General features: G+C 54.9%; 1 protein-coding gene across 1 annotated transcript; it reads left to right on the plus strand.

The window, feature by feature from the left end:
- The first annotated feature begins 7,436 nt into the window (after nucleotides 1-7,436).
- MYCL (MYCL proto-oncogene, bHLH transcription factor) lies at nucleotides 7,437-13,619 on the plus strand. The gene is made up of 3 exons (XM_090058209.1): nucleotides 7,437-7,633; nucleotides 7,772-8,285; nucleotides 11,338-13,619. Exons 2-3 carry the CDS (start codon nucleotides 7,793-7,795, stop codon nucleotides 11,898-11,900), a joined length of 1,056 nt encoding a protein of 351 aa, XP_089914335.1. The 5' UTR covers nucleotides 7,437-7,633; nucleotides 7,772-7,792; the 3' UTR covers nucleotides 11,901-13,619.
- Nucleotides 13,620-14,718: the final 1,099 nt, after the last annotated feature.

Raw genomic sequence — 14,718 nt, forward strand, 5'->3', positions numbered from 1 at the left:
CTAGTGCTTCTGAACTGGGCATCCTCTCCTTAGCGCAAGCCCCTGCTGCACAAGGAGGTGCATCTCTTGTGCCCGTGTGCTTATAGCGGGGGCTGCTCCATGTCACTGTGTCCTCCTGTAACTTCTGAGCCCATCTTCCGCCATGATCCTGTGCTTTCTTCAAGGCAAAAACTAGACCCCTTGGTCCCCAGCTCCCCCACAGCCAGGAGCATTAGGACAGCCAGCGCTCTCGTTTACTGCAGATGGGGGTGTGCAGTCATGATGGCGTCTGAGATGCCCGTGTTGCTCACTGCAGCTGGACCCTGCCTGGAGCATGGCTGTCTGCTCTGGTATCTGATTTCCCAGGTCCGGAGGATTTGTGTATCACTGCAATGGCTGGTCCCTGCAGGTGGGTGGTCCAAGGGTCCCCAGGGCTGCTGGCCGGGGGTGTTTCTTGTTCTAACCTCTTGTCTGCAAAAACATCTCGTGACTTTGACAGGGCCCTGCCTGGGAGCCTGGAACCTGCCAGCTGTCTGCTCGTTCTGTCCCTAGCTCCTGGCTATGGCTGTTTTGCTATTACTTCCCTGCCACTGCTGCCTTAGTAATTGCCTTTCTCTTGGAAACTTTTTAGGGGGTCCCAAGGCCCATCTGATCCCCATCTCAGAGGGGGTTCCTGTCCTAGCATGGGGATGGGGGTTTCACCAGGTTCAGTCTGCTGCTCAGATGAGAAGCAGTTTAGTTCCCCCACCAGGCTAGAGACTTGTCTACACCCGGGAACCTCCCAGCCTGTCTACCTCAGCAAGGCTCTGCCGGCCAGCTGATACACATATGTGAGTTTAGTTGGAAAACCTCTTTTGGCCTTCCACAACACCTGCCAGCTGTGCCCAGCTGTGGTGGTACCTCCTGGCTGGGTACCAGCCCAGCCATCTCAGTAGAGTCTCATGGTGAGAGTTTAAAACAGAGGCCTTGTTAACGCTCTGGCTGCAGATCCTTTTAGCAGCAACCCGTAACAGCCAGGGTCTGTGGCTGATTCCCCATGCTCAGTTTATCCATTAACAGTGGCTCTGATTGCAGGGGAGAGAGTACTGGGAGATCAGTCTTACCCTGCTAAAATGTTGTGTTTAGAAGGTGAATGGGGCCAAGGCTCTTTCCTTGCCTCCGAGAAACCATTAAGAAGCAATGATGCAAATATTCAGCTGCAGTCAGGGGAGCTGGTGCATCACCTCCCCTGAATCTCTTCTCCCAGGCTTTTGTCCCCACTAAAAGAAACTCCCTATTCATTCACAGGAGGGGGCATCCAGCACAGAAGGAGCTACTGGGCAAATGATGGGAAGGAGTTCAAAGAGATGAGATAAAGGGGAGAGGGGGGCTGGCAGCTGGGTGCACAGCGGCTGCGGCCGTAGTGCTGTTCTGGCACTAAGGACTCTAGACAGAGGGGCCAGCAACATCCCCTGATGACATGGCGTCAGTCTTTGTGCAGCTCCAAGAAGGGGTCTCTGCTTTCCTCATGTCCACAATTAACAGCATCGTATCCCAGTTGGACAAGACCCTCTGCCAGCCTTGCATTTCAAGGCTCTTGGGGCTTCCCTGTGTTAACTCCCCCTTGGCAGTTGATACCTGAGCTCAAAGCAGAGCACACAGGGCGGAGAAGATCTGATCTTGCCACTGATGGAGAATCCACCACCGCTCCCAGCAAGGCAGGTTGTTCCCTCAGTTAAAAACGGCGTGCCTCCTTTCTAGCCTGAATCCATCTGCCTTCAGCTTCTAGCCATTGGTTCTGGCTTTCTGTGGTTGGCTGGATTGAAGAGCCTGCTCAGGATTGCTTTTCCCCTTTGTATGGGCTGTAAGTTCGGTATAAATCGGCTTCATTTCCAAGGAGCAAGGTCCTCAGAAGCGGTATGAACCTAGTGCTCACGGTTGCCCTGGCCCCACAGGGAGGTTAATTGAAAAATGCTGCTGTTGAGAAGACCTGGGAGGATGAATTTCCTGCTTTACAATAATGTTATGATCTTCCTCCGGGAGAAGGCAGGCTGAGGGTGCACCTTACGCACCTCTGATTCAGTGAGTCTATTAGCTCTGGGGAGCAGCAGCTCACTTCCTCAGATGCTATGAAAGGCGGCGCAGAGAGCTGGCCATCCTCGGTAGGCTTGCACTTGCAATGTGATGCTCCTGTAGCAGGCACCAAGGTGCCTGCTACTGTGAGAGCAGAGATAAGGACCCAGGTGCAGGTTGCTGGGCCAACCGGTTAACGAGGGTAAGGATTTACACCTGCCTGGTCAGCTGGCCAGAAGGGGCAGGGCCTGGTGCCTATATATAAACCACAAGTCTGAGGCTGCCAAGGGGGAGAGAGCTTTGCCTATGTGAGTAGAGAGGAGGAGCTGGCCCGCACAAGCAGGCTGCTATGGGGGAAGAGATGGTGTACTCGTCAGGTGGCTCGAAGGATGTTACAGCTAAGCGGCTAGAATCTATGTTGTATGCTTTGTGTCTGTGGTTTACACCGGAGGGCTGGGTGAGTTTCATAGTTTCATAGTAGCTAGAGTCGGAAGGGACCTAGGTAGATCGTCTAGTCTGACCCCCTGCCTTGGCAGGAAAGAGCACTGGGGTCAGATGACCCCGGCAAGGTGCTCATCTAACTTCCTTTTAAAAACCCCCAGGCTAGGAGCCTGCACCACTTCCCCTGGAAGCCGGTTCCAGGCCCTAGCCGCCCTGACTGTGAAGTAGCGCCTCCTAATATCTAATCTAAACTTACCCTCCGCCAGCTTGTGACCGTTATTCCTGGTCACTCCTGGCAGCGCACGGGGGAACAGGGACTCCCCCAATACCTGCTGATCCCCCCTGACCAGTTTGTAGCAGGCCACAAGGTCCCCCCTTAACCTTCTCTTGTGGAGGCTAAACAGGTTCAGGTCCCGTAGCCTCTCCTCATAAGGCCTGCCCTGCTGACCCCTGATCATACGAGTGGCCCTCCTCTGGACTCTTTCCCTATCGTCCACGTCCCTCTTGAAGTGTGGCGCCCAGAACTGGACGCAGTACTCCAGCTGCGGCCTGACCGGTGCCGCATAGAGGGGGAGGATCACCTCCCTGGACCTGCTCGAGATGCATCTGTGGATGCATGACAGGGTACGGTTGGCCTTCTTGACTGCCTCCCCACACTGCCGGCCCATGTTCATCGTGGAGTCAATGACGACTCCAAGATCCTTTTCCGTCTCCGTGCTGGCAAGAGGGGAGTTCCCCAGCCTGTAAGTGTGGTGCCGGTTCTTCCTCCCCATGTGCAACACCTTGCACTTATCAGTGTTAAACCCCATCCTATTCTCATCCGCCCACCGTTGCAACCTGTCAAGGTCAGCTTGTAGCCTATTGCACCCTTCTAGTGCACCCACATCCCCCCACATCTTAGTGTCATCAGCAAACTTGAACAGGGTGCTTTCTACCCCCTCATCCAAGTCACTGATGAAGATGTTGAACAGTGCGGGCCCAAGGACCGAGCCCTGCGGACCCCCACTGCCCACGTCCTTCCAGGTCGAGAAGAACCCATCCACTACCACCCTCTGGGTGCGGCCCTCCAACCAGTTGGCGACCCATTTGACTGTGTGGGCATCGACACCACAGTCTCCCAGCTTTTTGATGAGGACAGGGTGAGAGACAGTGTCGAAAGCCTTCCGGAAGTCCAGAAAGACTACATCCACAGCAACCCCTGCGTCTAATGATTTGGTGACCTGATCGTAAAAGGCCACCAGGTTGGTCTGACAAGACCTGCCACTGATGAACCCATGTTGGTTGCCCCGAGCATGCATTCCCCCGCAAGGCCCTCCTGGATGTGTGCCAGGAGAATTTTTTTCAAAGAGCTTACCCGGGATTGAGGTCAGACTAACTGGCCTGTAATTTCCCGGGTCCTCTTTTTTTCCCTTTTTGAAGATAGGGACCACATTGGCCCTCTTCCAGTCCTCCTGAGGCTATTAGGGGTTGGAGGAGGCCTCGTAGGGGCTCCATGGTAGTGTGGGGACCCTGGTGCTAGAGAGGGTGCAGCATCCAGGGGTGCACTGGCCCCAGCCCCGAGGCAATGGGGAGCAGAGGCCAGGTAAGGCTGAGGCCGCCTGAGCCCAGCAGGGGAGACCCCAAGGATGAGAGTATGCTAATGGAGACTGAGAAGCAAGGTGTGTTCAGTCATATCTTTTATTGGACCAATTGTGTAGTTGGGGAAGATGTTAGAGCAACTTTCAGGCACAAAATCCCCTTCTGCGTGTCTGGGATAGACACTCGGTAGCAGGCAGAATGATGGATTTTTGTTTAACCCCATTTTATAAATGAAAATGGTTGGTTAATGGGCAGGATGAAACCCTGGCTTTCCAAATGCTGCCAGCTCTGTTTTAATGTCTCCCAGCCCTTTCATGGAGGTAAGCCTGTCTCCAAGTATTAACCCAAACTTTTCCTTTCTAGTGCTGGTGTGTGTTAGGCCTTCAACTGGCCATCGTGTGCCAAAGGTGTGTGGCTGCCAGAGGTGGGTTTGTATCATCTACATGTGCTTTGGGAGTCCTAAGGGAAGAAAAACATTACAGTTTGTGTTGAACAGAAATGCTGCTTGCTGCTTTGAGGAAGTACCATTTCTTTTTTTTTTTTTCTCTTCTTGTGGTCATATCTTAAGTGAATGCAAGGGACTTTCCAGTCTGTCCTAACCTGACATTTGGATTGAATTTGGAATAAAGGTTTGGTAACATTCACTGCCTGTCAAAGCAGGTGGGTAACCAGGGTGTATTATCCTGTGAACTTCAGCGGCAGGCGGGTGCAATGTGAGCTGTCACCAGACGGTGGCACAGCTCTCTAGCCCTGTGTGGGAAGCCTGACCTGTTTATTCCCAAAAATAATTTGGGAGGAGCAGGGAAGAGTATAAGTGACGGATCCGACTCAGTGAGTGACTTTAAAACCATCTTTGACTCCTGTGCGGCAAAAATGTGTAGAGCGCCATACATCCCCATGGAGGAAACCGCTTGGGTTTTTTGCAAGGTCCATTATTATATTCATGGGAGCAAACTGGATGAAAGAATAATTCTTTTGCTTCCAGCTGCTGTAATTGCGTGTGTTGGGGTTTTCATTTATGTGTGTCAGGCCAGAGGCCCTGCTGGTGTTTAAAACGACTAAATGCTTTATAAACCTCTTCACTGGTTGCTGTCTGTAACCAATATTCAGTGGTGACTCATGTCTTTCTTGGTAGTTTATTCCAGGCTAAGATATATCCAAGGGCGGATCCGGGGAGGGGGGTGCACTTATCCCTGCCCTTTGATTCCCGGTCCAGCCTCTTGCCTAGGGCAGGATCATTGCTCTCCAAACTATCCCAGAGAAACCATTGTTTCACCTGCTTCCGTGATGGGGATTCCCTCGCCTCTCTAATGAGTACCTTGGACCAAAGCTGTGCTAAGAATTGATGTACAAGGCGTAGAGGTAATGAAACATTGCTAAGTTTTTTTTTGCAAACTTTCTCATAGGTTTATGGAGCCGAGTCAAACCCCCAGCGGGAGGGGTTGGTTTACCTACATATGGGGTGGATCCAGGAGGGGTGCAGTGGATCCCATTTCAATTCCTGTTCTACCCAGGCTTTAAAGCAGGGGCGGGCAATTATTTTGGGTGGAGGGCCACTTACTGAGTTTTGGCAAACCATCGAGGGCTGCGTGGCAGCCGGGGGCAGATAAATATTGATTTTCTAACTTTTTTTTAGGGGCGCCATGGGCCAGATAGAATAGCCTGGCGGGCCGCACCGCATTTTGCCCACCCCTGCTTTAAAGCTAGCTGCCAAGGAGTGGTGGCAGCAGCACGTCTATACAAGCAGTCAATTGACTTCCATCATCTCTCCAATTCCTGATAATCTCTCTCCACTCTGTAGATGTTAACAGCCCTTTCTCCTTTATAACGGTCTTGATGTTTCACTATTCAAACAATTCTTTCTGTTGCAATCTTGCTGTCTGTTTGCCATTTCTGGTAATGTCTGTCTTCTGTTTCTCAGCCATGCAGATTCTTTTGAGCTCTAGCTGAAAACCTTACCTTGGGTGTTTTCCTATTAACTTGGGTATAGAAATGATGGACAGGAAAATATTGGAGGCATTGTCAAGATGCTCAAGAAAGCTAGATTTTGTTTCATGAATCTGAATAAGAGCTGTACCTTTTAACTATAATGACTACAGCACTAGTGACTACTTTTTTTTTGCCTAGTCTGCTGTGCTTTTTTTTTTTAAAAACTTTATTTGTACTCTAGCAAATGAATGTACAGTTATAAAATCTGAGGAAATGAGGGTTGGGAGAGACCTCGGGTCACACTGAGTCCAACCCCTGCTCCAAGCAGGACCAGCCCCAACTACATCATCCCAGCCAAGGCTTTGTTCATCTGGGTCTTAACCTCCAAGGATGGAGAGTCGCCCACCTCTCGGGGTAACCCATTCCACTGCTTTAGTACCTTCCTAGTGAGTGAGTTTTTCTTCATATCCAGCCTCAGCTGCCTTTGACAGAACAAGGAGCAACGGGCTCAAGTTGTAGCATCTGCCACCGCTGAGACCAGTCCAGCTCCATCCTCTTTGGACCCCCTGCAGGGAGTTGAAGGCTGCTGTTAAGTGTCCCGTCAGTCTTCTCTTCTCCAGACTAAATAAGCCTAGCTCCCTCCCCCTCTCTCAAGTCACATGCCCCAGCCCCTGAACCATTTTCTTTGCCCTGGGCCAGACTGTCTCCAACCTGTGCACACCCTTTCTGTAGTGGGGACTTCAGAAGTGGGACACAGTACTCCAGTGGCCTCACCAGTGCCATATAGAAGGGAGTAATCACTTCCCTCAAATCTGCTGGCAACACTCCTACTAAGGCAGCTCAGTATGCCATTAGCCTCCTTCACAACATTATAATAGTCTTTTTTTTTTTTTGCTTTTATCTTAAATGGAACAATGTAGTGCTAGCCCCCTACTATAGTAGTAAAGCTTCTAGTTTCTCTTTAATTGGAGAAAAGTGTGTTGCATTGCATGTGAAGATGTGCCACACCACCTGCAACCCCTGGCCAAGACCTAGATCTAGATCCCATGCCTACCAGGTGAATGCAGCCATCTGTACTCGGAACAGGCCAGAGACTGGCATGCCCGTCAGAAGAATTTAATCCACTCGGTGCGGAGATGGCGAGATACCGCGGTCTACAGAGCGTGGGTAAGGGACATCGGGCAGCAGCAACACGAAGGCAGGAGGAGTGCAAGGACGCGGGGTCACTGAACCGCCCGCCGTAAGGACCAGGCCAGCCGGTGCGGGTGGGGAACGCACCCAGCAGGAGGGGGTCAGTGCCAGAAGACATGGGAAGCTGGGGGCTGGAGACAGCGGTGCTCCGGGAGCCAGCAGGATGCTGCGGGCACCGGTAGCGCGCGCTCAGGGGCCGCAGCCCGGCCCCCGGGCGGCCTGGGCCCCTCCCCTGCCCGGGGCAGCGGCAGGGCTCGGGGTCTCCACCCACGGGCTCAGCGGCGCCCGCTGCCCCCCGCGCGCCGCCCGGCCCCCGCGGGGGTGGGCTTCCCGCCCTGTATGCAAATCCGGCGCGCGCGGATTGGCGCGCGGCCTGGCGCGGGCGGGCCCGCGGCTCGGGGCGCGATATAAGGGGGTGGAGGAACAATGCGGCCGGGCCGGGCGGGCGCGCGCGCGGCGGGAGGTGACGCCGGGGCCCCGGCCCGGGGGGCTGCGCCGGGGGGCGCGGGCGGGGCGGGGGCGGGGCAGGAGCAGAGCCGATGGGGCGGGGGGTCCAGGGGTGCTGGTGGCGGCCGCTGACGCTGTCCCTTGGGACCCGCAGGTCCCCGTCCCCTGCCCGGAGATGGAGCTCGACTCCTACCACCACTACTACTACGACCACGACTCGGAGGAGGACTTCTACCGCTCCACGGCGCCCAGCGAGGACATCTGGAAGAAGTTCGAGCTGGTGCCCACGCCCCCCACGTCGCCCGCCTGCGGCCCGGCGGACAAAGCCTGTTGCTCAGGCGCGGCGGGGGAGCGAGGGGACTGGCTGCCCGGCTGCTGCCTGGCCGGGGAAGAGCCCGGCGAGATCTTCGCCAACCTGAGCGCCTTCGTCCTGCAGGACTGCATGTGGAGCGGCTTCTCGGCCCGCGAGCGGCTGGAGAAAGCCAGGAGCGAGAAACTTTCTGTGCCCGGGGTGCCCAGGCTCGCCCCGCACAAGCCCTCCTTCGCCCAGGACCTGGGCTTCGGCCACGCCGCCACGGAGTGCGTGGACCCCGCCGCCGTCTTCCCTTGCCCCCTGGCCGAGAGCAAGATCCCCGCCTCCTCGGGATCGGAGAGCCAGAGCGACTCGGGTAAGGGATCTGCCCGCACGCCCGGCCCTGGGGCATCGCCTGGGGAAGCCGGGGGGCCGTGCGGGATCACCCACGCCTGGTGCTGGGATGTGGTCCCCCGGAAGCAGCTGCCTTTTGTTGTGGTGCGGGGCTGGCTGTAGTGCCAGGAGCCGGAACAAAGGGGAGGCGAGGTGGGACGGTGGGGGATCTCTGCGGAGGATGCAGGGCAGCTCTGAGACCCAGATATCCCCCCCCACCTCCAATCCCCCTCTTTCCCCGCAGGCAGACGGGGCTCCTTGCCTCTGCGGGAAGGGAAGTTGACACCTCCGATCCCTGCCCAGAGCCTTCAAATGCAGCCATGTTTCTGCTCTGTTTTGCTTTGCCTCCATGCCCCCCCCCCCCCCCAGCTGATCGGACCAGCTCCCTCTGATCTGCAGCTGGGGGCTGGCCGAGGAGCATCCACGGCCAGGACAAAAGGGCCTCTGGGCCCTGCAGGTGACAGGCAGTTGTTCGGGGGGCCTCCCCTGTTGGGGTGGGGTGGAAACTCCCGAGTTAGGCAGCTAAGATTTATTAAGTGGGCTCCGTCTGCAAAGAGATGGTGCCTCCCCTGCCTTGCAACAGCCAGGCTGCTACACGCCTGATACACTGACGTGAAGGCGGTTGACAGTGATTTGAGCAGAGCGGTGTCTCGCTGTGCTGAGCAGAAATATTTCCACCCCGGGAAGAGCAAATCCGAGCCTGAACTCTGGGGTGGGGGGGGAGTTAAGATGTGGCATTTTTAATTCTTAAAACCTGCACTTCAAGTAGTCCCTGCATTGCAGACACCGTCCCCCGTCTCACCTCTCTCAAATCATCCCAAACCGCCTCACTTAGAAGGAAACCCAGCAAGGCTGCGGCCGTGCCTGTTCCCAATGCACCTAAATTCCAGACGGGATTTGAATTCCCATCCCCTGAACAGCAAGAGTTGTTGGTGAAAGTGCTCACACTCACCCCCACCCCCACCCCGACCTTATTAATGAGCCTCGTTGAGATGAGTCAGTGATGAGTAACTGTTGCTTATGACTCATTGTAGGGATGAGTGTGGTTGGACACAGGTACCTTTTAGGGCTGAGGTTTAATTCCATTAAGAGACCCAGGAGCTATAAGCAGGGCTCAGGCCCTCCAATGTTTAATCTCCATTAGCAGCGGGGAGACGTGTGTTGATCGCATCTCCTAATCTGGCTGCTTTGCTGACCTGCGCTTTACCTGCTCTGAAGCCGGGGCTCCGGTGGAGTGGACCGTGCTGGCCACATGGTCCCAGAACAAAAAGCAACAGATTGCAAACAATAAGAAGGGGGCCTCGGTGACTGATGGCCACCTCGGCCAATGAGGGCTGGAGAAATCGGCTACAACAACATTCCAAACACTGCCAAAGCGGCCAATGGCAACCTGCCTGGGAGGAGGGGCCCAGCCAGCCCGACTTTTATTAATGAGGAAATGATACTATTGTCCGCACAATGGAAGTTTGTGACAAAAGAAAGAGCATGAAAATTGCAGGATGCAAAGCGACCAGGAAATGGCTTGGAGCCAGCAGCTGAGGGGGGGAGGAACGACGGGGAAGGAACGGGGTGTGAACAAAAACAACCAGACCTAGTCCTGAGCTGAAGATTTTGAAGAGAGGCTGGAGCCAAGAAACGGTGGGGATCAATGGACCAAATAGCGCATGAGCTGGGAAGCCTAACTTCTGGTCGTAAGGGCCCATGGGAGACGGTGTCCGGGATGGGAAGCTAACTCGAGAGACCTGGGTCCTCTGTTCTGCTCTGTCACAGTTTGACTTTATGTAGCAGCTTGCCAAGCAATCCCAAAGCGTAGGGAACAAGCCAGCTTCCCTGCCCGCCAGCGTGGTCTCGTACTGTTTGCGAGTCTGAAGCTGGGCATGGCTCTGGGCTGCAGTGTCTCCAAGCCCCTCAAACGGAAAGGGTTCAAAATCCTTTACTAAGGCAGGTCTTATTGGGCAAAAAGGGGTCCCTTGAGCAAAACGGTGTTAGAAGAGCATAGCTCACAGCATTTCGGCTTTCTGCTGGGTGTTATAACCTGCTGATTAAAGGGCGAGCGGCTGTGGGAAGTGTCTGGTTGTGAAAGCAGAATAGCTGCCGCTCCAGCTGGAACGGGGTTTTCAAGAGTTCGGTGGGTTCCTCTTTGTGCACAGCTGCGATAACCTTTTTCCCTCAAGACTTTTGCTTTCAGACTGAACTTGTTGAAGGGGTTGGTGGTGAGGGGGGAGCAGGGCTGTAAAATGGCTGGATGGCTTTGAGGTTCATTGAACCTGATGGCCAAATGCCTTTAAAGGGACCCCTTTCTCTCCTCCCTCCCCCACTGGGAGTGACAGGAGGGCTGTCCCCCTTCTCTGTCTCTGGCAATCTGTAGCTGAATGGGGAGTGGAGAATACCAGGGTGGGGGCATGAATAGGATTTATAACTTGTAAAAAGTAACAAGTCACTGAAGTGGGAGGCTGCAGTGAGCAGGAACAAAGGGCAGCTCTGCCCACAGATCCCTCATTTACAATTCCAATAGGCCATAAAAGGGCCGACGGGGGAAGAGCTTTATGGCTGAACCCTGTCCCAGGCCACTCTTGTTCCCCGCCTTTCTGTGGGGGCAGGGGGTGCAGGAATGTCGTGCCTGTGGGTCCTTTGTTCTTAAGGAGTTGCCCAGGGCGGGTAAGGGAAATCTCAGTAAATCCCCCTCCCTCCCATTCCAGGGACACAGGAACATGAAAGCAATGGAGAGAAATCTCATTCCTATGACTGGGATTAGTTGATGTGGGGAGAAAGCTATTGAAATCATCTAGTCCCTCGTGCTGCTGCAGAATTGGGCTGTGTGATGCCTTGGGATAGGTGCATGACGGACAGATCTGAGCCATCTGGGTGGCCGGACACACGGAGGGCCTGGAGGTCCTTATACCGACAGCATGTGACGGCTGTGTTGGGGGCGCTTGGTTGTGCTGCTCTAAGAGTGCAAGGCAGAGGCTGGCTGGGAGGCATGGGGAAGCGGTGCCCAAGTGACAGGTGGTTTTGCTTGTGTCTGTTTTGGACAGAAGGGGAAGAGATCGACGTGGTGACGGTGGAGAAGAGGCAGTCGCTCAGCCTGAGGAAGCCAGTCACCATCACCGTGCGGGCAGACCCCCTGGACCCCTGCATGAAACACTTCCACATCTCCATCCATCAGCAGCAGCACAACTACGCCGCCCGCTCCCCGCCAGACCCCTGCTCCCAGGAGGAGGCGGAGAAGGACATCAAGGTAGAGCCTGCGAGCTCCCCGGAGGAAGCCGCGGAGAGCTCGTCGCCTGAGCCCTGCCTGCTGAAAACCAGCGGCAGCGCCCCGAACTCTGACAGCGAGGACATGGCCAAGCGGAAAAACCATAACTACTTGGAACGGAAGAGGCGCAACGATCTCCGCTCGCGCTTCCTGGCCCTGAGGGACCAGGTCCCCGGGCTGGCGAACTGTCCCAAGACCCCCAAAGTGGTGATCCTGAGCAAGGCCTCGGAGTACCTGCAGTCGCTGGTGAGCGCCGAGCGGAGGCTGGCCGCAGAGAAGAGGCAGCTGAAAGCGAGGCAGCAGCAGCTGCTGAAGCGCATCTCCCAGCTCGAGGGGCACTAGCTACCAAAAAGACTTGACGCCTTGTGTCCAATACCGATTTTGCACATCTTTGTTTTTTGGGGTTATCGGGAACCTCCTGAACTACAGATCCCAGAATGCACTGCAGCCGGTGCACAAATATGGCTGGCATTCTAGGATGCTGGAAGGACGGGTTCCCTCCCCTACATCCCCCTCGTCCGAGCGTGGTCTCGGGCTCCCCCCAGAACAGAGCGGGGGGTTGCTAGCTGTGGAGCCGGGCCAGGGCTCTGCCTTGGGGGATGCTGGGCTTGTTGTCGCTGGATGTGGCAGGTTCTGGAGCTTGTACAACCCTGAAACGGGCCGTGTAGTTTTTGGGGTGCCCATCTTGAGGCTCCTGTGTCCAGACTCCTAGAGGTTCCCAGCCCCTGGTGGGAGTCCACGGGCTGCTTCAGCCCCTCTGAACATCAGGCCTCAGCTACCCCAACGCGGGCACTTGAGAACAGAGGCTCCTTCTCGAAACTTCAGGCCCCCCACCGCGAGGTGGCTGGAGCGTGACCCGTTCCTGCAAGAATCCAGCCGGCAGGACGGACTCACCTTCTCGCTCTCCCGCGCCTACTTGGCTGGCGGAGCTGGGTAGCAGATACGCGGGTCCCGATTTTAGCCCAGTCCATGGACCGTCTCCTTCCATTTGACTGCCCTGCCTCTCTTCCCGTGAGCTGTCGCCAACTATCCAGCCATGGCCCACAGTGCCCAGTATCCTCTTCGGCATCGTTGGCAACCAAGGCCATGTTCCTACTGGGTCCTGCCAAGCCTAATCCCTACATCAGGGTACTTGGATCCTGAATCTGAGGGGCACTCCGATCCAGTGCCTTGGTTTGGGTCCATCTCTGTCTTTACATGGTGACAGATGGGGAATGCTTTTAGTCCAGGGTTGTTCTTAAATATCCTCTCGTCCCTCCCCAGAGGGAGAGTTGAGCTCCCAACACTGGAGAAGCCCCGAGACCAGCTTGGATGGACTATACCTCACTTTCTTACCACTTTACACAGTAGCTTGTTTGGGATTTTTTTTTTTTTTTGTGTTCTAGATCCTGCTGCTGTAACTGCCTGAGTCTTATACTGGAAGACATTTTTATACTGTATTTTTGTACCACTTTTGGGAGAAGTATTGTTAAAGATTTGTCTCTCTCTTTTTTTTTTTTTTTTTTTTTTTTTAATATAAGCCTTTGTTCTGGGGTGGGTGGGGTGGTTCCCTTCTGTCGGGGGGCGTGGGTCGTCATTCTTGCTGCACTTTTGGGGACATCATGGAGGATGGGCCGTTCTGCTTGCCCTTTGGAGCTCGCTGTGTCTGGGTCCTGGCTCTTTACACAACACAGTTAACAAGTGCAAGGGTTTTTCCTCTTCACTGAAAGAGTGGAGGGGAGAAACTCCCTGCATTTTTCAGCCTTCAAGTATCACTCCTTCTCTCTCCCAAAAAAACCAAAACCCAATACTTAAGGGAGGTGTTTAAGATCCCAGATGAAGCCCTTTGCTCATGAGAAGGGGCTGAGCAAACTCTTGCCTGGGCACGAGGTTTAAGAGCCAGGGGGAGAGGACAAGAGGCTGTCCTTGGGGTCCGCTCCGCGGCTGAAGCATGTAGGGCCGCAGCAGTGGCGGACGGCTGCCCGGCTCCCAACTGACCTACTGAGAAGCGTTAGAGTTAACACTGTGGTCGGATTTAGCACTTTCTTCGTTACCTCACACTTCATGAATAAATAAGGTACAAAGACAGACTGGGTTGGCTTTTTCCATGTCGCGGGGATGTGGGCATCTGTTGCCAGGGGGGCGGCTGCTGGCTTGCCTACCAGGGCACCGTGCGGTGGCTTGCTCGCTGCTTTTCGAGTGGCCCGTGGGCCGAGGGAGGGAAGGGATCCAGCTGGCTCGGCGCTACAGGAGGAGGCGAGCTGAGCCGGTAGCAAAGCTGAGGGTGCCTGCTCTTGGTCAAAGGGGAAGCACTCTCGCCTCTTGCTGCTGGAGAAAGGTCTTCATCTCCCTACTGCGAGGCCTTGTCTTGAGAGGAGCTGGGGCCCAGGGCTTTGCCATTCAGCTCTCGAGAGGCAGATTCAAAGGCACGGCCCTGACACCAGCCCTATTCCAGAGGGATCCTATCGCATTGCAGTCGCCGGTGGCATTTATCAGACTGATCCAAGCCCAGCGAACGATCAGAGCCTGAAAAAGCCCTGGGGTGGAGAATGGGCGAGGAGGGCTGACTCCAAGGGTGCTGCGCTTCCCGCAAGCAGTCGGGTGTATTGCTCCAGGCAATGCCAAGCCTCCGTGCCCCTCGGTGCTGGCTTCAGACATGGACCAGTCACGGCGGCGGGTCCTGGGAAAGAGATCACCTGGATCGTTTTCTTTTAAGTGGCTTCTGGAGGAGGGGCAGAAAGCTGGGTTCCTCTTTGCTGAGAGCCTCACTGTAATTTTAAACTCTCCTAATGGTGCCACAGAACAGTCAGCATGTGGAATTCACTGCCCCAGGAGGTCATCGAGATGAATATGATGATGAATTGTCAGTAACTCTAGAGGGAAACTGAGATCAGGGGAATGAAACTGCTTGCTTTAGAGGTCACTAGGGAATTCCCTAGCCCCCTGCATGCAGAGGGGATGAAATTATATATAATTTCCCCCTGACTTCCATTGGAAGCACTTGGTTTTAAATGGAACTTGAGGCAAATGCATCATGTACTAAGTGCAATGGCGTGCAGGAGTGAGGCATTGTGTTACCGCTCAGACAAAGCATAGCATAGGGCTAGCGGGCTATTTCAAGGCAGGTTTAGTCAACGGGTTGAAAAAATATCTCTAAGCACCATTCAGCAAGGAGCTTACG

The sequence above is a fragment of the Crocodylus siamensis genome, chromosome 7 (assembly GCF_052110815.1).
Source record: "Crocodylus siamensis isolate JL-2025a chromosome 7, ASM5211081v1, whole genome shotgun sequence".
Classification (NCBI taxonomy): domain Eukaryota; kingdom Metazoa; phylum Chordata; order Crocodylia; family Crocodylidae; genus Crocodylus; species Crocodylus siamensis.

Coding starts and splice junctions, on each gene's coding strand:
- MYCL (XM_090058209.1), top strand. CDS start 7,793: ATGGAGCTCGACTCCTACCACCACTACTACTACGACCACGACTCGGAG. Junction 8,286..11,337: donor GGAGAGCCAGAGCGACTCGG/GTAAGGGATCTG, acceptor TGTTTTGGACAG/AAGGGGAAGAGATCGACGTG.